At 45.8% G+C, this 23718-nt stretch overlaps 1 protein-coding gene and 1 pseudogene across 3 annotated transcripts in view; one reads left to right on the top strand and one right to left on the bottom strand.

Annotated features, from left to right (window-relative positions):
• Window positions 1-3306: 3306 nt before the first annotated feature.
• CLUAP1 (clusterin associated protein 1) overlaps window positions 3307-23718 on the bottom strand; it is a 30836-nt gene continuing 10424 nt past the window's right edge. For 2 of the 3 annotated variants that reach the window (XM_037813526.1, XM_037813527.1), the window contains 7 exons: window positions 21685-21818; window positions 19556-19697; window positions 16017-16089; window positions 11359-11466; window positions 8882-8937; window positions 8543-8599; window positions 3307-5412 (listed from right to left, as the gene is read on the bottom strand). In XM_037813526.1, coding sequence (XP_037669454.1) covers window positions 5263-5412; window positions 8543-8599; window positions 8882-8937; window positions 11359-11466; window positions 16017-16089; window positions 19556-19697; window positions 21685-21818 — 720 coding nt within the window. In that variant the 3' untranslated portion in view covers window positions 3307-5262. The remainder of the gene's footprint in view (window positions 5413-8542; window positions 8600-8881; window positions 8938-11358; window positions 11467-16016; window positions 16090-19555; window positions 19698-21684; window positions 21819-23718) is intronic. The other variant, XM_037813528.1, reaches the window with a different exon arrangement.
• On the top strand, window positions 17898-18579 carry LOC119517056 (annotated as a pseudogene).

Genomic DNA, 23718 nt, shown 5'->3' with positions numbered 1-23718 from the left:
CTTACTTCTAAGAGATCTTACTTACAATGGTTCCACACCCACAGGAATGCATTATGTTTAACAATGTTTTTCTTGGGTACACAGCTCAAGCCACCACATATATATTCATATTTTTCTTTAAATTTGGGAAGTGTTCTGCCATTATTTCTTTGAATATTATTCTGTCTCTTTCTCTCTTTCTTATCCTTCTGGGCTTCCACAATGCAAATATTGGTACACTTCATGGTGTCCCACAGATCTCTTAGGCTCGGTTCACATTTTTTCATTCTCTTTCTTTTTCTTCTGCTCCTCAGCCTGAATCATTTCAATTGTCTTGTCTTCAAGTTCACTGATTCTTTCTTCTGCCAGCTCCACTCTGCTGGTGAAACCCTCTAGGAAATTTTTCATTTCAGTTATTGTGGACTTCACCTCCAGTAATTGTTTGATTCCTTTTTAAAATTTTTATCTATCATGATTTTCATACTGTTCATCCATCATTTCCTTGATATCCTTTAGTTCTTTCTCCATGTTTTCCTTTATCTCTTTGTGCATATTGAAGAGGATTTAAAAAAAAAATCTTCATTTGGTTTATCCCAAGTCTAGTCATCTTTGTTGATGGTTTCTGAATTTTTATCTTGTTACTTTAGATAGGCCATTTCCTGTTTATTTGTCTTGAAAGTTTTTATATTTCAAACTGTACATTTTGGTCCCTGAGCTGTTCCTTAAGTTTGCATTCAGCTAGTGATATGACAGATTCTTCATTGAGCACCAGAAACTAATAAAAACAAGCCAACCAGTGCAAAACAAACACCTTTCACACTCCTCTGCATCGGATGGTGCTCTCTTTCAGAGTTTAGTTCACCTATCAAGAAAGTGAAGTGCAGGGTCCTCTCCATCTTTTCTAAGCCTGCATCTTGTCCTGGGCATGTAAGTGCTCACGGCCTTAGGAATTCCCGTTTAAAGGAATATAAATGTCCCTATGAAATAGGGTGAAATACTCTCAGGTGCTCTATTGTATGTCTTAAAGCCAGTGATCCTTTTCCCCAGACCACTTGGACTTGTTTCTTATACTACTTTAACTGTCCACAAGCTGCTTCTGCCTGCAGGGCAAGTTCTGGAAGGGCAAGCCAGAGAGAAGGCTCCTGCTTCAGTCTTTCAGGCTGTCACCTGAAAGACTGGCACGGATGTACAGGTACCACAATACGCAGAGGAGTTACTGTGCTCCCTCTGGAACAGGTCCAGGTACCCACAATGAGAGCACAGGCTGGCTCCATACCACACCAAGGAGGAGGTGAAAGGCCAGCAGTGGCACCATGAGCTTCCCCTATCGTGTTTAAAGCTATATTTTCTTGATTCAGGACTCTCATTCAAGTTACTGCAACCTTTTAAGGGTTTCCCACAATTTGAGAATTTGAGCAAGATGGCTCTGCCAGTTTTTGCTAATTATTCAAAGATTCTGTGGGTAAACAGTACCCAGAAGTATCTTATGCCAGGATCTTCAATGGCCAACATCAGGCTTGGGCGCTCTCCATCTGTTTGGTTTTTTGTTTTTTTTTCCCATCTGCTTTTTATGTTCCAAAACTTGTTGATGTCTCACTTACTCTAGTCTCATCTCCAGTTCACTTTATCCTTGTGGGTTGACCCCACTGATGTTTCTTCTCTCTCTCTCTCGTTAGTGGAATTTCAGGAGGGGACAGAGATTAACACATTCTATTCACTAGGTTTAGCTGGATGTCTTCCTTGTATGCCTATTTCCAAGTGATTACTGGGTATTACCACCTGGATATCTGACATCTCAAGTTCAACATGTTAAAAATCTTTCCCCTACCCTCTCCTTCTTCCTACCTGCTCTTCCTCCTGTCTCTCAGGTAACAGTCAGCTAAATTGGAATTCTTTCTTTTTCACCTTCAATTTTTCCTTCTCATCAATTTACCTCTCACCTATAAGCAGTCCCCAAATTCCATCAGTTCTCCTTCAAAGAGTCTCTTTTGACATCTGAATGCACTCTATCCCATCACCACTGAGCATTTCCTTTAACACCCAGCAGCTTCCTGCCAGCCTTCCTGTGTCGTCTCTATCCCTCTTCCCAGCTTCTCTTGTATAGTGCCAGAGTGATTTTCCTGACAAGACCTCATCTCTGAGGGCTGTAACTGCCTACAGGACAAAACCAAAACACTCCTCAGCATGACAAATAAGACCCTTCTGTTACTCCCTCACCATATACTCAACAACTTTGGCAACACCATGCTCCTTGTCATTTTCCAAACAGGCTGTGCACATTAACAGCTCTGTGCTTTTCATATTCGGGTTGGGACTCCCTGCCCCATCATGCTGCCACGTCTGACCTTCCATTTGACAGATTCCTTCTCAGCCTTTAAGATCCGGCTCAAATCTGACTTTCACAGACATCTTCCTTGACTCCTCCAGGCAAGGCTGCTCCTTACTCTGGGTTCCCATAGTATGTTACAAATACTCTTTACTTTGTACATATCACATTGTATTACAGTGTTCAATCATCTTTCTCTCTTACTAGGTTGTCAGAGTATCAGGGCAGATGCAAAGCTTAATTATCTTTGAATTCCTCAGTATTTAGTGCAGTGGCAGGACACAGAGGCTGCTCAGTAAATGTTGGGTGAGCAGAAGAATTAAGCACTAGGAAGCAAATCTGTAGCAAAATAACCCCACAGTCAAGGCCAGATACACTCTAGGTGACGGCGCACTGGGTTCTTAAAATTGGTACTTTAGAACCTCTCTTCTAAATATATAGATATAGACATATAGATATTTTACATTCTTGGAAAACAAGCAAACATTCCCTCTGAATTACACAAATGTGTCATTTCTCAACCACAAAGGGAACTCAGGTGACTCGTTGTGCATGTTTTGTACCCAGTCCTCCCTCTCTCACTCATGAAACAATGATCATACACCTTCACGCTGTCAGCCTATGGTCACGAGCAGAACAAAGCCACCTGACTCCCACATCCACTCAAAGCACCACAGAAAAGATAATTCTGACAAAGGACAGCCTACTGGGTAAGACGTAGAACCTTTTAGTTCCCTTTCAATTCAACGAGATCAGATTCTAGCACTTAGTCCCCTGGATCAATCAGTTTACCATATAAATCAATTTTTGCAGTGTGCTGCCGACCTAAAGGGACACAACTTTCTTTCACATGTTTTATTCTGATATTACATTTTAAAATGCTCACGAAAGATATCTTGTATTTCTTCCTCTTGTCCCAGCTGAAAGGGAAACAGTTCTTCAGATTTCACATAGGATGTCCTTGGACTTTGTTCTCGAGATACCCCAATAAAAACTCAGAATTTGAAACATTCCTTTATTGTTTCTGTCAATATATATATTTTAAAACACTTGAAGAGGTCCTTTGATTACATAGTAAAAATTGCCAGCAGTGATCCCACGCTAGTTTTTCATTTAACTACCCATGCACTGTTCTCTGGGGCTTGAGGTCTGCATTCTACTGCTTGGCCAAAAATAAATGAGCACCAGGACATAAGGACTTCCACATATCTGACACCTGGATCCATTATAATGAACCAAAATACACTAACAACAATGATCGAGTACTTGGAACTCCTTTGCTGACAGAAAGTGCTCCAGCAAGGAAGCCCCGTATCACTGGGAGACTCTGCACCAAGTCAGGGAGCCAACGGGTGGAGGATGGTCAAGAGCAGGTGACATGATGATGTGCAGGCACAACGTGGGGATGAGCTTGGGCTTCCAGATTAAAGGCCATGAGAAGGAAGCATCACATAAGGAAAACATAAATACACCTCTGTGTTTTTAAAAAATATACATCAGGCCAGACTCAGGTGAACCAAAGCCATAACATCCAAGACTACGCCAGACTCGGGCGCCTGAGGTGCCACGGTGTCTGAGATAGTTAATGGGGTCCTCAGCACAGCTATTTCCTTTTTCATTTGTTTAAAAAGGGTTATCTCCTACACAAAATTTAGGAAAACACAGAGGGGAAAAAAGCAAGATAGAAACTGTCACATAGTCTCCTAAAATTTACACATATCTTATTGACCTGTGAATTTTTCTTGTTATTTGCTCTAGGTGCAAACAATTACAATTTCAAGTAAAACATATCAAATATTATAAAAATACGGTATTAAGTTCACATCTAAAACATAAGCAACTTCAGAAGTTGTCTGACCTTAAAATTGTTAAATAAGGGAAAACCGTTCCATGCTTTTCGTATAAAAGACAAAAACAAAACAAAACAACACTAACCATCTCTCATTCTCATTTCACAACAGGGAAATTCTTCTAGTGCTACTCTACCCAATTCAATTCTGGCTTATTTTATAAATCAGAAACACAAACCTGTAGGAAACTTTTTCCTCAATTTGCTCCTTCCCCTAAGGAGATGCCCTGGGAGTGAAATGCAAGAAACCTGCTCCCCTTTCCTTTGTGGAGACTTTACACAAGAAAAAGGTTTTGTCAGAGCAAAGCCGGCTGGTGGGAAGGAGCGTGTGCCCGCTGCTGCCAGCACAGGGTGTGGACCGTCTGAAGGCTGCCTCCACCCAGCCTGGCCGGGCTTCCGACGTTAGACACACCGTGGAAACATGACGGCGTCTCTAATCCAAGGGAGAGCTGACTCCCTGAGGAACGTCAGCTTTCTGAGAGAAAAAGAAATATTTATAATACAGAGCCTCTCTCTGTTGTCTGGTTTTCAAGGAAAACTAGTTTTTATCTAACTTGGCTAACCTTTCAGATGATCAAAATGTTAGTAAAATTCGTTTAGAACTTGGTATTGTGAGCATGCAGAAGAAAGTAAGATTCTAAGAAAAAATAAAGACTAGAATTAAAAGCTGACGCATAGTAAATTTCTAAACTGTGCAAGTGATAAACAATCAGACGTTCCCCTCAAATTCCCAAAACCAGGTTTTGTGCCACATTCCAACCCCAGGTCTGCCCCATGGATTCTTAAAGGGAAAGTGTAATAACAGAAGCAAGGCTTAGACAGCATGTACCTTTCTTCTCCTTGAGTTTTTGTCCTGTGGATGTGAATCACTATGAACATATGTACTTCCCAAGTTTTAGGAGGTAAAAGGGGCACACAAATAGTCTTTGGGTACGCATTGGTGTTATTTCAGTTTATGGAATACAAACACAGGTGGCCCCAGTGGAAACAGTAACAAGGAGTCCAGCTGGCTTAGCAAACAAAATACAGGTTACCTTCTGAAATTTCTACTTTCTTGTTTACCTATAATCTGAGGATTCTAAACTGCCTGGGTCCTTTGGCAAGAAGGTCAGAAGTCATTGTCACTCTCATCCAGGGGCTCAGGTTTCCGGATCCTTCGACTGGGCTTAGCCGGAGAGAGTGCGATGCTCTCGTCTTCCAAATCGTCATCATCTTCTTCATCGTCTTCCATGTCAATTTCACTGTCCTCTGAATCTTCCTATAGAAAAAAGTCAGCAAATACAACTTTAGGTCCTATCTTGTTACTGACATCTTGTTATCTACCTCACTTTTTTACCAGTACCTTGGAGGGGTTACAAGCACAATAAATAGCAACACCCTATATGAAAGCAAGAGCTTGGCTGGGCTGTGAGAGGCTTAAGATGGGACCAAAGCCTATATCCTGCTGGCCAGGGGACACGTAGAACCCGGGTCCTCCAAGCAGGGACGTGGACACAACGTGCAATTCAGGTTTGGCACCGCAGGGCTGACTCTACAGCTGCCGTCTCAGGAGCTCCAACAGATTTACGCTGTGTGCTGGCTGGGTATGGCTTGCTCCTGTGGGCCCAGGAGCCCACTGTGGGACAGCAAGGAGGACAGGGGCTCACAGAGAGGAAGGGAGGCTTATTTTGTCTTTTGCCAGATCAGGGAGAGAAAGGAACACAGGAAATGAGTGTAAGGAGCAAAGGAAAAGAATCTTCTTTATCCAGAGCCAGGGCGACCAAACGTGTCCCTGGTTTGCCTGGGACTTTCTTGGTTTGAAAATTGCTCAGTTCCAGGTAAACCAGGATGGCTGGTCACTCTCACTGATCACTCCCACCAGCACACAGACATGCCGTGATTTTCTTCTTTAAAAAAACAAAACCAAAGAAACCTAAAACTTTCTTAATCCCACCTTCCCCTCCAGCTACTATGCCTCATTTCTATGCTCCCCTTAGAGCAAAAGTCCCCAAACGAGTTGCTGGACTTCGTCCCCACTTGTTCCCCTTTCGTTCCCTCTTAAGCATGCTCTAATCTGGCTCTCACCCCACCGATCCCCCCTGCTCTTATCAGAACCGCAGGTTGCCAGATTCAGAGGTTAATTCTCAGCCCTCATCTTGCTTGACTGACAGGCTGCCTCCGACAGGGCACGACTCCTTCCCTGGAACCCTCTCTTCTCCTGTCCTGCAGGGGCCTCTTCTCTCTGGGGCCTCTGTCCACCTCACGGCCAGCGTCTTCTCAGTCTCCCGCGCGGGACCCTCTCCGTCTCCCTGACCTCTGTGAGGTGGGGGCGGCTCAGGAACCGGCACTCGCCGCTCCTACCCTCCCACACCCACTCCCACGGCTTAAGCACTCTCTGAACACGGACGGCTCCCGAATCCCCATCCCCAGCCCAGACCTGTCCCTCAGCTCCAGACCTGAACTTCCAACTGGCTACTCAGTCCCGGACATGGATGTCTAACAGTCATCCAGTCAATGTGTCCCCCGAGCCCCTTCCTCGAGACTGCCCTGTCTTGGGAAATGATGCTGTATGCATGCAGCTGATTAGGCCAAAACAGAGGCATCCCTCATTTCTCTCTTTCCTAATACCCACATCAAGTCCATTAACAAAACTAGATGGTACTTACCTTGGAAACATCCAGACTCTGACTACTTCTCAACACCTCCACCTCTACCACGCTAGTTGAAGCTGCCATCATTTCTGATCGTGAGTCCTACAGTTGCCTCCTAACTGGTTTCTCTTAAAATGTGAGTCAGCCCTTGGCACCCCTGGGCTCCCAGTTTCCCAGCGCCTCCCTATCGCCTTCACAGAAGACGCCAGAGCCCCCTCTTATCCTACGTGGCTCTGCACGCCCTGGCCCCTGCTGCCCCTCACTGCTCCTCCCATCAAGTTCACACAGACCCGCCAACCACCTCCAGGCCTCAAACGAACCACACTCCCTGGGCCGAGGGCACCACCCCCCCAGGTCCCCATGTGGCTCACTCCCCCCTTCCAATCTGGCCTCAAATGTCCCGACCAGAGCCCTTCCCTGGCCCATAGAAAGACGATGCTCCCCTGCCCCGTTCCTGTCACTCTGTCCCCTTAACCTACTTCATCTTCCTTCTTCATGCTTATGGTGCTGGCAGACTTCCTCCATCACTGTTGGCCCCTCCCACCAGATGTAAGTTTCATGAGGGCAGGGGCTTTGCTTCCCTTCCCACTCTCTTCCCCATAACCCAGAACAATCCCTGGCTCCTAAGGGACCCTCAATAAACATACGCTGAGTGACTGAGAGGACATATAAGCACAAACCTCTGTGCCTGGGGGAATGTATGGGTATGAGCCTCCCTGGAATCAAGTGACAACAGCAAGGTACAGAGAAGATATAAACTAAAACTCACGCATTCATTCTGAAAAGCAGAAAGCTGTGCAAACGATCAAGCAGATCATAAGAGGCCACACCAGCTCCCAAGCCAGACTGTCCCCATTTCTGTCTTATATGGGTAAGATGGGTGGGTAGAAGCTATCACCTACCCATCCCCAACCTTGTTAAAAAAATCTCTTTGAGGTGGTGTCTCTGCTTCTCTGAAGACTATCTTCGATGAGTTCAAGGCTCTACCTTCTCTGTGCAGCTTGCCCAGCAAAGGGCAGTAACTGCGCCCTCCGGGGAGTTTCTCGAGCAGTATACACTGCTGGCACCTAATAAATACACCTTTCGCACAGGAACTTAAGGCCCAGGCTTCTCTCTCCGTGTAGCTGCTGGCCCAGGCTCCGGATGCTGTTGGCAGTCAACCACCTCTTTCCAGAGGAGACGTTCTGCGGCCTGTGCCCGCCTGGCCATCCCGCGCCTCTCAGTCTGAGAAGCATGCCGGGGACCGTGACAAGGAACGGTGGCTGGCGTGATGGCTATGCAGCGCTGACTGCCCAAAGTTGGCAAGGCCCACTCCTGCCTTCCTATTCTGCTCCCCACTCCGTGATGCTCGAAGCACTGGCAGCCTGAAGTTTCAGCTCCGGCCCAGCCTTGGAGGCCTCGGAGGCCGCGGTCCTGACAGTGCACCTTTTCCGTGTTCTCCGGAGCTGAAGGGGGCTGGCCTTGCCCCTGCTCCTCACTGCATCCTTTCATTTCCAGGTTGCAGTCCAAGGGGCTGAGGAGCCCCAGCCACGGCCCTTTTCTCTTGGCTCAGTGCTCTGGGCCCTCCTCCTCTACATCTTTAGACAGTTTCACCCCTCACGGCTGGGATCCATTTTGAGTGGCTTCCTGCCCAGGAGAGCCACAGCCCCACTCCTGGGGAAGAGGCGCTCGGCCGCCCTCTGAGGGGGCTGACACCAACTGCCGACCCCTCCCCTGCTTACAGACCAACAAATGGATGAGGTGAAAAAGAAAACCAACCTGCTTCTTGGAGCTGGAAGTCTTGCATTTACCTAAGTGAGCTGGAACTGCTTCCATCTTTGGAAAGCGAGAATGGAAAGAAAGATGAGAAGGCAAAAAAAAGTAGGCAAGCACGTTCATTTGAAAAGAAAAGAAATGAGCCATCAATAAGCAAAGAAAACAGCTAAGCTCCTTGGGAGGCGAAACCCTGTCACAGCAAAGTGACAGGCTGGCGCGGGCGCGCCTCCGTCACCAACCGAGCAGACGGCTCCCCAGCTGCCGGCCGCGCTCGGCTCACCCTGCCCAGGAGCCAGCCCGAGAGCCAGGAGTGCAGCGCGTCAGAGGGGTGGGGGGACTCACGTCGTCGTCGGAGTCGCCACCCTGCATTGTGCCCACGATGCGCTTGCTGGGTCTTCCTGGAGAACAAAAGCATGAAGAAATCATGAAAACCCACCTGACCTGCAGAAATACGGCAGGAAGTGGCAATCAAGATTTGCTTGTCCTTAGAAAACTGGAAAAAATGTACATAAGTAATGCCCAACTAATCAGAACTGGCAACTAACAGCAGTGGACTGTCTGCACTTCCATTCTGGGGTAAAAAAAACAGAGGAAAGGGGCAATAAAATATAACACAAATATAATTTAAAAAAAAATTTATCCTGTAAAAACAAACACTTCCCCCTCCTCCTCTCCCTATACCCCCAATAACCTCTAATCTCCTTTCTGTCTCTGTGAATTTGCCATGTCTAGTCATCTCTTAAAAGTGATATCATACAATTTTCCACAAGTGCCTCGTTTATTGCATGGCGCATACTGTTTCCAAGGCTCTTCCATGTGACAGCATGTCTTAGAACTTCATTCTTTCTTATGGCTGAAAAATATTGCATTGTGTGTATGTACCACGTTTTGTTTATTCATTCATTTGTTGATGACACTTGGGTTGTTTCCATCTTCTGGCTATTGTGAAAAATGCTGCTATGAACATTGGTGTACAACTATCAGCTTGAGACCCTGTTTTTACTCTCTTTGGGTATACCCAGAAGTGGAATTACTGGGTCATATGGTAATTCTATACTTAACTTTTTGAGGCTTGTAAATGTTTTAGTGAAAACACTTGAACCCCAAATTAGTTTACAGGTCACTGGACTGGTATGTTACCTACTGAAAAAGAAAAATTTTCTCTCTTTATGGACTAACTGCACTTGAACTTGGATCTATGTCTGAGCTTTAAAAAGAAAAGTTTTTTTAACTTTAAGGATTATAATTAGTTCATCTTTCAAAACACTGTCAGTGTCTAAATGATTCTCTCCTCCTCCTGGGCAATTCACTACTGTCCGGATGTGATTTCCCTGCAGGCTCAGGAGCGTCCTTCCCCCTAAGGCTGGGATAGCCACAACGTGTCCCCAGGTCCTGGACTCAGGAGGAAGGCAGCAAGGGCAGCTCGGAGAAGTCTTCAGGACAGGCTTGGAAACAGACAAGTGGGCTCTATTTATGCTATTTTACCTCCATTAGCCAGATAAAAGGCAAAACCCTGTGTTTGTCTGAAGTACTTATTTACAGTTTTTGGAACTGGAAAATGAGATGTTATTTCTGCAGGTTGAGTGGCGAGCAGGAGAACCAGTGACTATGTTTACTGAGCCAGTCACAGACCTTCCGGACCCCTGGCTCTGAAGAGAGAGATTCAGAACACCTAACCTCTATTTAAAATTAAAAGGAAGAAAAAGGAAATCAGAGTATCCAGTTATGCTATGAGAAAAGCAAATGTAACAAAGATAGCTGAGCCCAGAATAAGAGAAAGCAGTTAACAACAAAAGTTAATGTAAAATAATGAAGGGAAGATGATTTACCCTGAAATTTATTATGTATAAAAAAAATGCTATTGTGCTTTAAAAACTAACAGGTGGCAGATAAGAATTACTTTTAAACACAAATATAGGGCATTTTAATACTACGTATTAAAGGAAAAATGTACAAAACCTTTGAGAACTCCACTTTTAATGACACAACCTAAAGAAATACTAGCAAATAAGAAGAAAGAGGTAGATGCCAGGAAAAGAGTGGAAATGACTTCAGTGTGTCAACAGGGGAAGGCCCAAATATTTCTTCAGCACAGCCTTACTGTGAAATACTCTGCAGCTATTAAAGTATTTTACTGACATGGGATGAGTTCCCAAATTTTTAATTAAAAACAAAAAACTTACATATAGTCTAATCCCGCATAGGTTGAAAGAAATGTGAGAGTGATCTTTGCTAAGTTTGTACGGGTGCACGTATCTGCGTGGAAAGACAATTCAGAAGGACAACACTCCAGGCACTGGCCAGACCCTTTGAAAAAGGTGGGGAGTAGGGTGGGGAGTGGGAGGTGAGAATACCCCGGGGGTACTGCTCGAACCTTCTGCACTGAGGAGGTATGAATTAGATGACCATCTTTTAAAGACAGAGAGGCTCAGCTAAGTCCCTTCTTGATGCATTAGTTCTCTGGCCATAAGGGGCATAAAACGCACCAACAACAGTTCAGGCCCCCAGAAGGGCAGGCAGGCGATGGCTCAGTGGCACTGGAAGTATGTGTCTGAGGCCTCTGTGAGAAATGCCATGTCACGAACATAAAGTGGCTTTCTTGGTACAGCGTCATTGGGTAGCAAGGATCACCACTGTGCAGTTTAAGAGCCACGTCCTGCTCAACGACAGGCAGGCTGAACACCAGAGCAGGGACCGCTGCAAGGTGCCGCTCCCGATGCGCTGGGGCCTGGTGACCAAGCAGCCCTGACCTGACCCCTGCCGTGGCGCGTCCCTGAAACAGGGGACAGGAGGAGGGGGACCGAAAGGATCCCGGCTACCTTGCATGAGCACCTCCATGGCTGTCCGCGGCTTCGACAGCCGTCTCTCTTCCAACTCACTGTCGGATTCATCGTCCTCCTGGATATCGATGTCGGAATCATCATTACCTGGTGAGAACACAAGGAAGGCCCCGTCATTACAATTTTAAAAGGCTTCGGTTCCGTCAGGCTCTCGCTCACAAGTCATCTGCACTTCCCAGCCTTTCTTTTGGGGCAGCAGGTCTCTGGACACACTCTGGATTTGCCTGTGGATGTGCAGGGAGGAGTTCATGCAGACAATGATGCTGTTCTTTTTAAACAATTTTCTAAAGCAAGAACAAAATGAGTCAGATGTATTAGTTGGAAAGACCACTCTGGTACGTGAAACTAAAAAACTGAATCGCCAGCTGTCAAGGTAGCTGCAAAAGCTCTATTAGTTAAGGGAAAAGAAACCCGCTCTGTCCAACGTGGGGCTCTGCCGCAGAACCCCAGCTCCTGGATCAGGTGAGGAGGCCGAGTCCCCAGAAATTCCGTTTAAGGATATGTGAAAGGCCACTCTCCACGCAACAGCCTTGGATATTAATTTCTTCCTCTTCTGGAGTCTTAGATGAGCAGGCTGACCATGTACTAATGGAAACCTGCAGAAGGAGTTTTCGGTGTGCTGAAAAAGCTTCCACAGCTCGGCATCTGGCGTCTCTGCATTTAGGGTTGACCTGGGTTCTAGCAAGGCAGAACTGGAGAAGTCTGTGGTTGCTGCTTTCATTAGCTGACTCGGCAGTCAGTTTGGAAGCATAGTAATAGTTAGTCCACAAAAAGGCCTCGCTGGGCACCCAGGGAAAGTTCTCTGCTTTCTCTGGCCGTGGAGAGAAGAACTGGGTGCTGCAGGGTCAGGAGGGCAAACCCGGGAGTCACCGAAAGTATCACTCACGGCATTCTTCGAGGACTTCAACCCAATTAATTTAAAACTGCCATCTTCCAAAAGGTTTTACAGAAAACATGTCTAAATATTAATGTAAATTCATGACTACAAAGTGAAATCACTATTCAGCGTAATTCACTTGTTACTTCATCCAGGAAAATTATGGGATTAAATCCTCGCCCAGGCAATGTAAATCAAATGGTATCCTGAATTTTTAAACAAAATGAACACACATTTCTCAGGCTCTACAAGATTTCTTCCGACAGCTCTAACTAGTACAGCCTGAGGACAAGCAGGTAAACTAAAGTTAATGCATGCTGCCCCTGAAACTGCTGAGCAATGAGTGACGGCCGACAAGCAGCCATTACAGTTCAGTGGGGAAGGAACAGTCTTTTCAACAGGTGGTGCTGGGACAACTGCACGTCCAATGCAAAAGAATGAAGGTGGACCCCTGCCTCGTATCACAAGCAAAAATGAACTCAAAATGGATCACAGACCTAAATGTAGAAACTAAAATGATAAAATTCCTAGAAAAAAATACACATAAATTTTTGTGACCTTCAGTTAGGCAGTAGTTTCTTAACTACGACAACCAAAAGTATCAGCCAAAAAAAAGAAAAAAAATAGACAAATTAAAATTTAAAAACTTTTGTGCTGCAAAGTACAAACACAACCCACAGAATGGGAGAAAATATTTGAAAATCATATCTCTGATAAGGAACCTGTATCCAGAATATATAAAGAACTCTTGCAACTCAATAAAAAGACAACCCATTTTAAAAACAGGCATAGGATTGGAATAGACATTTCTCCAAAGAAGATACACAAGTGGCCAATAAGCACATGAAGAGATGCTTGACATCATTAGCCCTGAGGGAGACGCAACTCAAAACCACCATGAGCCACCCAGTTAAACTATGGGTAGTTTCTTCTTTAGATCATCATTGTGCAGTAGAAGCAGACTGTGAGCTACATATGTAATTTTTAATTTTCTAGTAGTCATATTAGAGAAAAGTAAAAAGAATCAGATGAACTAATTTAATTAACATTTTAACTCCATATATTTTATTTTACTCAATATTTTATTTAACCCAATATATCAAAAACATTTTAACATTTAATCAATACCAAAAATAACTAAATATTTTACTTTTTCTGTACTAAATCTTCAAAATCTGGTGTCTACTTTCCACGTGCAGCACACCTCGATTGGGACAAGCTACACGGCTGGTGCTCAACATGGGCGTGTGGCTCGCGGCTGGGCCGTGGGTGGCGCAGCTCTAGAGCGTGCCTCCCGAGGGGGTACACTGTGCCGCCGGGCTGCAGTGTCCGACACACGGCAGGCACTCAGCAAGCACCTGTCAAACGCATGAAAATCTTTTCTCTGCTAAGCCACAAAAACCGAATCAAAGCAGGGTTACTAAAGTGCTTTCTAGAGACTTCTGAGTCATTTTATGAATTCAAAGGACTTCAGTGAGTTCCTAATGCTGCAGAGGACACGGGAGCAGTGAGGCTCGGAGGAGGGCGGGCAGTGAAGACGTGCCTTGACCTCTCCAGGGTGGCGGGACGAAGCCCTTGGCCTTCAGCCTCTGGCCCGTGCGGCAGTCTCTTCTCTCTAATCACCTCTTTCTCCCACTCCGCACAGCGGCTCAGACGTTCTCTCTCTTCCTCAAGTCCCTTACAACAAACCAAGTCCCAGATGACCCCACTCCCCCTTACAGAGGAGGTGGCACCCACCAGCAGGAACGCTTCTGCCACATGAACCCCCTCCCACATCACCCACTCTGCCTGGCCCGGGCCCTGCCACACCCACGCTTTCCTCACTTGGCAGGACCCCATCCTTCCTCAGGCTCCCCGCCTCTCGGGGACGTCCCTTCTCTGGTATCCCCTTTCTCCCCTCCTCAGCCGGCTTAGAGTCTCTGCTCAGACGGTCCCTTCCATGTGTCCGGCACTGACTCCTAGTCAAACGTGATCCTGTCGCAGCCCCCAAACAAACCTCCTCACCTGCTCTCCTTGCCCCCATGGCATTTTTCAACTTCCCACACATTATAGAGTGTGATTATGGATTATCATTTATTATCTGCCTCTATTAAGACACAAAGCCCTGTCTTTTGTCCACTGAGGTATCCTTAGCACTTGGAATACACTAATACTTCATTGAGAAAAACCGTAGAACTGCATAACACAAACAATGGACCCTAATGTAAATTGACTACAGTGAACAATGTAATTATAATAATATTTGTTCATCAATTGTAACAAAGGTACCACTGTAATGTAAAATGTTAACAGAGAAAACTGTATGTGTGTGGGGGGGGTGGTGGTGAGGGGTGCATGGGAACTTGGTACTTTCTGCAAGGTTTTTCTGTAAACCTACAACTACTCTAATAAAAAAAATTAAAAAGAAAAAACCCCTTGGTTGAGCTGAATTAAATCACCTGCCCACAGAAAGGACTTAACAGGCTGATCTCTTCCAGCTTCTGGACTTTTCTCTTGGTGCACGTGTATGTATCCTGACGTTTTCCCCTTCGGAGGAGCCTGTCACAGGTGGACGCCTCATCTCGGACCCCGGTGCTCTGCACAGTGCCCCCACACGGGCAGACAAGCAAAGAAAGAGGCAGCTTAAGAACTTTAGGACAAACAGAACCTAAAATGGACCCCTTCATCAATGGCTTCCTCATTTCCCTGCCTCTCCTTGCTGACTGAAGAGCTACCCTTCGTTAAGTCAGTTTAAAACTAAAAATTATTTTTCTAAAAACAAAAAATCACACATGCTCATAAGAATCTTTGTCCCTCAAGAGGTCCCAGGCCCACGGATCACAAAATTAATGTCTGAGTTCAGAAGAATAAAGTGAGGTCTTGTGAAAGGTCTTGGTGTGTGGCCTGGGGGCTGAGGGGGCGCAAACCACTCACCAGTGCCCGCAGCTGTGCCCGGCCTCCTGGGAAGGGGTGAGCCCCAGCAGGCTCATCCCTTAGGGCTGCCTGGCTCTCCTGGCGGGCCTAGAACCACAAAGCTGAGGGGCTCTTTCAATTCCCTATTCTTGTCCCCAGGGAATTCCCCAAGTGTCCTTATTCTCCCTCCAGTTTCCTGAGATTCAGAAGAGATGGTTAGAACAAGTTCAAAGGGAGAGAGAAACTAAGGGAAAAGACACAGGGAGCCAGCCTGATGCCCCACGTGTACCATCGACAACCACGAGAGAGCGAGCGAGAATGAGGTGTCTCCTCTTCACGAGGAAGGAGGCGGCGAGCAAGACGAGAAGCTGCTCCCGCTGCTGCCCGTCCCAAGGTGACCAGGAATTGGACGAAGGTGACGGTGGACAGGGCTGACCAGAGAGCTCCCCATCCAGACGCTGGGTCGCCCATGTGGGGACCCCCATTTCTCTACAGTTGTGAATCATGGGGGACACACGATGGCGGTGTGGGGACTCCTCTGCTGGCCCTGCATTACTGTATTACTTTCCATCAACCTGCCCTAAACTAAGGAAACTGCTAAAAGTGAAACTTCTTTTATAGGGAGACACAATTAAAACTAACTGTAACATTTAAGCTGAGAGAAAGAGCTATTTAATTGGCATAAGAACCAAATGTGTTTCAAATGCTACATAATTTATACCACTCTCTTGGATGAATTACTATAGTACCCAATGTAAAAGCTGTGAGAAAACTGCCCTTTGGAAAAACAAAAATGTATACATATAATATTTTCAAGGCTAAATATGCAAGTCCAGAATAAACATCTATTTAAAAAGCGAAGCCTTACTTCCACTTTTGAGCAGTCGCTTTTCTTCTTCCTTCAGCTTGTTCTGCATCAGACGCAGAGTATTTTCAGCTTCCTGCACAACAGGAAAAACAGTATTCAGAAGAAATCACCCTTCTCAGGACTGTTTTACTATTCTTTGTTATTCGTATAAGTACCACTAAGCGTGTAACACAGAGCCAGGAAAGCTCTAAAGTACAGGAGAGGGAAAGCACTGATGTTGCCAAATAGCCGCTTCAGTCCTTCCTCCCCGTGACTGTTCCAGCAGCCCTCGGAAACGGGGGCTCCCGAGCAATGTACCCTGCCCAAGATGGGCCCACCTGGCCCCGAGCCCACGCACCTCCCACCACACCCCACTGCCTCTGAAGGAAAGCAGAAGGTACAGCCAAGTGCCCAGCAGGGTGCCCGCAGGGGACGGCACCATGTGAACAGGTGCACACAACCACGGGACAGGGACGGGCTCTTACAAAGGACAAAGCGTGAATCTTATTGTTTTTCTGCCTGCACCGCCTTCGTAATTCCGGCCCTGAAAGATGCTAAATGCTAAGACTGGTCAGGATGGGAAGATGAAATAATAAACACTACTCAATCACCAGCACAAAAAAAAGATCAAAAAAAAAAGATAACACTTCAGTTCGACTATAAAAGATGTCCTGGATTATTATCAAAAGAGAGAATGGGAGAGGAAACTGGCATTTTAAATTGCTGTTGTTCTAAACATTAAAAAGAAAGCACGTTTCAGGCACGGGCTATTTTGAGGGGCCAGGTGTGATGAACGCAGTGTAGGATGCGGGGAGGAGAAGAGGAGGATAAATGCTTGAAGGAAGGGTGGGGGGGACCCTCAGCGGTGACTGGGGCCACCGACCCGCCGCCCCGAGGCACATTCCTGGGTGGACTCTCTGAACCTAGGGACCACCCGTGACTACCTCCACCAGCCTCACTTCCTAAACTCCAGGCTCTTTCCCTTGTCCTACACACCTGCCCTGGATACTGCTCCCCCATGCCCAGCTCTCCACCATACAGCAACGTGGCAAAGCGGCTACTCATCAAGACAAGCGTGCCTGCACTAACGTGTTAGTTACTCCCAGTTAGCCTTCCCGAACAACAAAACGTCACCTAACACAGATGCCCGGATTTGAAAGAAGACTAACGTAGCCTCTATATCAAAAGTGACAAGGACGGTGTAAGAAAGAGCGATTATACACAGACCAAGGCCACCGTGGACGCAGACACGAAGTGGCTATTCTCAGCCTAAGGAGAAGTATGCCTAAGGGAAAAGAATAGTCAAAAAAGTCATAGTTGGTCCACTTTCCTTTGCTCTGAATTCCACATTTATGAGCTCATTTACAATGCACTGGGGAATTATTCTTCCCTAAATGAGCCTACACACTGAGATGAGAGGAACCTACAACACAGCTAGTCAGTTTCTGGTTATACGTATTTCCCACAATAAGTCAATAAATGATTCTTCTTCATAAAAGAGACTCTGGCGAGCTAGTTTGGGTATTAGATTCACCAGAGACTTGAAACCCTTTAAGTGAACTGACCAAGCTGGTTTGGAGATTGTACCCAGGACCAGCTTGTCCGTGCTCCTGACCCACCAAACTGCGACGCCAACATCAAAGATCTGGCGACCCCGGCGTCCCTGCTACACACCAGCACAAGAGTGTTTCAATGTGACCCGCAGACTGACTACGGAGAAAAAACGTTCTCTGCTATTTTTTTCACAATGTTATTTCCAAACTGATAGTCAACAAACATAAAAACCTCACCCACACGCAGGGACTTATTTTGGGGTTCCCACTGACTTCCAGGAAGGACGCATGTCCCTCTCTGACCCCAGCTTGGGCAGCCACCTGTCTGTGCCACGGTGACCCTTCCCACATGACCCTGCGGTGCCTCGAGCCCTCCGGGAACGGCGCGGAAGGGACGCGGAGTGAGTGGGGGACGCGGGTCGGCGGAAGGGCAGTCCCTGGAGGCGGCATGCCCCGCGAAGGCCCTGCAGGAGCTCAGTCAAACGGGATGGTACTGGGGAAGTATGACTGTTAATGAAGCCAAAGAGAAATTAAAAGAGGCACCAGAAGGAATCTTCTTGATTAGAGACAGTTCGCATTCAGACTACCTATTAACAGTATCTGTTAAAACATCGGCTGGACCAACTAATCTGCGAACTGAATACCAAGATGGGAAACTCAGACTGGACTCTAACATGTGCGCCAAGTCCAAGCTCAAACAGTGTGACAGCGTGGCTCACCTGATAGACTACTATGTTCAGATGGGCAAGCATAAGTGGACTGGCCCGGAAGCCCCCCGGAACGGCACTGTTCACCTTTCGTGCAGAGGGCAGCACCCAGTCTGCAGCATCTGTGTAGAATCACCATTAACAAATGTACCGGTACCATCTGGGGACTGCTTGTACCCACAAAACTAAAAGATTACTTAGAAGAATATAAATCCCAGGTGTAAGTGTTTCTCTTTTTCTAAACATGCCTCCTATAGAGTGTCTCCAAATGCAGCTGTGTGAAAGAGAACAAAACTTGAATTACTGCCCTGGATAACTACGCGGAATTCTAAGAACAGCTGAAGTCGATCTAATTTAAGTGTGTGAAGCGGTAGCTAGGTATTTAAAGTTCCCCCAAATATTTTCACCCGAGTGATGCTTCCCTTCCTAAGCCTGACCAGTTGATCCATTTAAATTAAAAATAAAATGTCCCAAGTAAAGGCTGTAGGAGCATTTTATCAGAATGCCTTGCCTTTCTGGGTTTCTTTTCAGTAGGTCAAAGGTCTGGGTGGTAGATAAAGAGCTCCTCCTAGGAGCACCGAAAAAAGGGAAGGAAGTAAGCTGACACCAGCTTAACTTCAGTTTTATATACGTAGTGATCAGACTCTATTTTAGGACATGTTATGTTTTGTATTCTGATGTATCTAGGAGTTTTGTTAAAGAGATCCTACTTGTGAGTATTCATCCCTCATTTTATGCAATCAACCAAAAAAAAAAGTTGACCAGGAAATCCTGTATTTGTCTTTTTACTGCATGTATGAACTCTCTCACGTGAATGAGTACTGTAGTAATCCACTTAAAGGGAGCCTTATTTCAGAAATACTTCAAACTGGTGCAAAGGGAAAAGACTTTCTCTTTTCCTTTAAGGCTAAAGACAAGAATGTCATGCTATACAGGTGCAACTCAATCTCTGTTAATAAAAACAAAGTAGATGTAGACATTTTATCATGTCAAAGTAGCTGTGTCCCAATATATTGCCATTGATTTTTTGGGAAATGGCTTTAGAAATTTCCAAGTTGTCCTTGAATTGTCTAACCATGGACATCAGCAGTTGTCTCCCTTCTACCATGTAGAATACTTTGACTTAATTTTCTTCCAGATATAGGGGGATACCTGCCTGTTTTTCAAAGTGTTTATTTACTGCTGTTACTATTTGATTAGAATGTATTAAATAAAAAACCCAACTTTAAAAAACAAACAAACAAACAAAAAACCTCACCCCAAAGCAGGGCCTGCACAGCGGAGCAGGGCGAGCACTGACCTCAAACCTCTCCTGCTCCAACCTGTGATGGTCCTCTAGCTGCTGCTCCAGGTAAGCCAGGTTCCGAAACTTCTCCAGATAGACGTCGTACTGCTTTTGCAATTCCTCCTCAATCTTCTCATACTCATCCATGAAGGCTGGCCTGAAGAGAGCGGATGAGACAAAAAGCGAGAGAGGAGTCAGCACGCAGTGGCTTGGAACTGGCAGTCAGGGTTCCAGAGCCTTCACGGTTTTCTTTGGAAACCCTGTCCCTGGAGAAGGTCCCTCACTCTTGTAACTGTCAGAAGCTATTTCTCTTTTTCCCTTCCTTCTCCCAAAATGTACATACTCCTTTCTCTTTCTTTCTATCATAAAGTTAGATGTGCTCTTTGAAAAACTCTGAAATAATCATAAAGGTGTGAAGAATGAACTAAATATTATTCATAATCTCATCACCAGGTGTAAGCAATTAACGTTTGGCTTACATGCTTCCAGATCTTTCTATGCTTGGATACATAAAGGAATATATTTTTAACAAATAATAAACATTACCATAAATGAGGTTTTGAAGTCTTTTTTTTATACCATAGACTTCAACGAAGAGTTAAAAAGTAATGATATAAATGGTGAGAGGTGATGGTAGCATGTTTCTGTGAATACAGTCAACAGTGCTGTGTTTTGTGTCAGTGTGGTAGAAAGGGGTAGAGCCATGGATGTCACCAGAAAGAAAACTGGAGGTGAAAACATGGGAATATATAACACAGCGAATCTAGTGGTGGATGATGACTGTGATGACCTGTACAAACATAAAAAAGTTCTTTCATAAACTAGAACAAATGTTTGACACTATTACAAGGAGTTAATAGTAGAGGGGTATATGGGAAAAATGAACATATTGCAAACTATAAACTAGAGTTAACAGTAATATCTTAACATTCTTTCATCAGCAGTAACAAAGGTCCCACACCAATGCTAGGAGCCAGTGCCAGGGGGAATAAGGGGTATGGGATGTTTTGGGTTTTTCTTTCTTTCATTCATTTACTTATTCTGGAGTAACTGGTTTGCTGAACTTATTTACTTTTTCTTTTATTACTGATCCTGAGGGGGAGAGCTCTGCTCTTATATAACTATAAGCAGAGGAGCCAAAAAATAATTTTTAATCTTTGGATTAAAGCAAAACAGAGAAACTTTTCTATTAAAAGAATTTGGATTGAAAATGAGTGTTCCTTAAAGGCATAATTTTTAATGAGATCATATATGTGGTGGCACTGATTTTGGAAGAGGAGGGGCATGACCGCCCTTTGTCGTGGGGTGGGTGGAAGTGGGGGCTTTTGCCCTGCAGCCGCTGCCTGGCATCTCCAGGTGCCGCTTCCCTTCCACAGACCCCAGGACAGCAGCCGGGGTGTGGGTTGGGGGTGGCCCGGCAATCAATCGCTAACAAGCAACACACACACTCCGAGCAGCTGCAGTGGCTGGGAAGAGGGGAGGGTACAGAGAGAAAGATACAGGGAGAATAAAAAGGGAGAAAAGCTGAGGGGTGACACGGGAAAAGAACAACAAAGAAACAGAGTGGGCAGCGGAAGGGAGGGTGCGAAACAATCAAACAGAAGAAAGCGCAAGAAGAAACTCCGAGAAAACCTGAGGAACACGGTAAAGAGACCCTGCTGCTGAGAAGGTGTTTTGCGCCACTATGATCCATCAGTATTGTCTGGAAAAGGTATTTCCAAGGCGGTAAAGTCAGAAGAAAGGTGAATTACTGGGAAAGGAATTATAAAAATCTAAAATCTACTCAAACCAAGAAATGAGAGCATATTTCTGTTTCCCCTAATTCGCGGCACAGCCCAGATCTTAGGAGATGAGCTTTACACGACCCTCCCCATCTGGGTTTATTTACTTTGCCTTGCAGTCCCAGAAGCCATAAAGCTTGAACTGCAGCTCAAGAAGTAAGCAGTTTTCCAGACACTGAAAGCAGTAAAGGGAAGGAGTTTAGCAGCCTGCTTGTCAGGACAGGTAAAACACGTACAAACTGAAGTAGCAACATCCTTGTGTGGGGTTTTTTCCACTGCTTGAAAAGGTAATAATATCACTGACCTCTGCATTTTCTCAGTTTCAAGGACACTCCTACTCATCCTTCAGGTGTCCGCACATACCTGACACTCTGCAGCGTCTGTAACCGCTTTCGATTTCTTTCCAGTTCTAATTTTCTCTTTTCAATTTTGGCTTCTAAATTGGCTTCATCGGAGGCCACATTATTGAGCAGATCTTTAGTCTTCTGAACCTGTGCCTGCACGTGACAGGAGACAGATGAGACAACGAGCTGGCACAGACCACCACGCTGTTCTGAAGAGAGGAGCCACGCAACGACTCAGTCAAGCAACAGCAGCCGAACAACAGCAAGAGCTGACACTCACCAGCGATCACTCAATTAACCAGCCACTTCTGGGGGAACATCCCGTGGAGACCCAGGAAGGACTGTGGCTTTCTTTTGTGAGAAGTGGATGATTCTGCCCAGGGAGGCAAACGGCAAAGAACAGGGTCCTGCCCTGGTGGAGAGAAGCCGAGACCTCCTGTCCGGCCCACTCCTTTAGAGCCGTAAGATGTTACTTTCCTTTTGCATCACTCAGGACACTCGGGTTGGAAACAGCTGACTTGTGGAAGACACACACCTACAAGTACGGCTTTATTTAGGAGGGGACAAAAGAAACTTTAGTTGGCCTCAGGCCTGATCCACTGCCTTCTGGGATTGAGAGAGAAAGTTCCTGTTTCCTTTCCCCAGCAACTGCAAGTCAACGACAGATCAATAATAAACAGAGAAACCACGCTGTGAAAGTGCAACAGTGGCCTGCCGGGGGCCTTGGAGGGGAGCCCGAGAGCGGCAGGACAGAGGCCGTCACGAGGGGGACTGAGGAAGAAAGGGAGGGGGACGAGGGGCACTGACGACAACTGCAGGCCGTCCTCTCCTCTCGCAAGAGAAGGTCCACGTGAACGAAGTACAGGCAGAGTAAACCCACCGGGATCCACGAGGGCAGCCGGGAAGCAGGCAGGTCAGGTGCCTGCGGCCCTGAGTTCCCAGCGGCTGCAGCAGGAATAATGCTGGGATGCAACGCAAATGAGCAGGGCACGGCCTCCCCCGGTTCTGCTGCCCCCCAGTACTCTGCACAGGCGTAGGTGTGCCCCTGAGTGTTCACCTGCAGGCCTCTGAAAAGTTCTGGGTTCACAAAGGAATGACAAGACCCCCAGGCACTCTCCTCGAGTCTCACAGAGACCACGTACATTGCAAAGCAAACACTCTGGTTGACAATGAATATCTAGTTTGATTTCTGGGGGTCTAAAGACACTAACCATGGCTACGATGGTCACTAATCTTCCATTTGCCCCAGTAGAGAGGCGTGTTGACTCTCACGGGAAGATACAGCAGGTCTCATTCTGGACAAGCAACTCAAATTAATGGCAACTATTTGTCTGAATCAAAGTCACATTCAAACCTAGTAAATTTATCTGACCTCAAAATTAAAACCAATTAAAAAAAAAATTGGTTGCTCAAAAAAGAAAGAGCCATATGATAAAAACAAACAGTTTTCCTTGGCTTTCTCAAATAAATGACCTGTATTTCCTTTTAAATATCTATGCTGTTGAGCGGGTATTTTTTGAGTAATCAAACCTCATAGATATTTTGCAATAATGAAAAAAAGTGTCAGCCAAGAAATGAACTGTGCCCCTTTCTGGGTGTTTCATCTTTAATATACTAGCACTAAGAGCATGTTTATGCCCCATTCACTAGATTCAGCCAGAACATTGGCAAACACAGAGGTTTTTTTTTTTAATGTTTAAATTGAGAAAATCACAACCTTATGGGAAAAGCTGGAGTACAGCACAGAGCACTTTTCCCTGAACTATTTGAGAGAAAGTTGCTGATCTGATGTTCCATCACCCTGAATACTTTAGTGTACATTTTCTACAAGTAAGGACTTTCTCCTACATAGCCTGAACACAATCATCCAACTTAGGACATAACATCCATGCGTGACCACACTCGCCCTCAGACCCCATGCACATCCGCCGTTGGCCCAGGGAACTCCTTCACAGACGATGGCCCCCATGGCTGTTTCAGCTGCTTTCTCCCAGCAGCTCCTCAGCTTTTCTTGGGCTTTCACCACCTTGGCACGTTTGAAGGGTCCAGGGCA

Source organism: Choloepus didactylus, chromosome 21 (assembly GCF_015220235.1).
Source record: "Choloepus didactylus isolate mChoDid1 chromosome 21, mChoDid1.pri, whole genome shotgun sequence".
Taxonomy (NCBI): domain Eukaryota; kingdom Metazoa; phylum Chordata; class Mammalia; order Pilosa; family Megalonychidae; genus Choloepus; species Choloepus didactylus.
The sequence above is the reverse complement of the archived record's forward strand: the minus strand, read 5'-3'. Positions and strand labels throughout refer to the sequence as shown.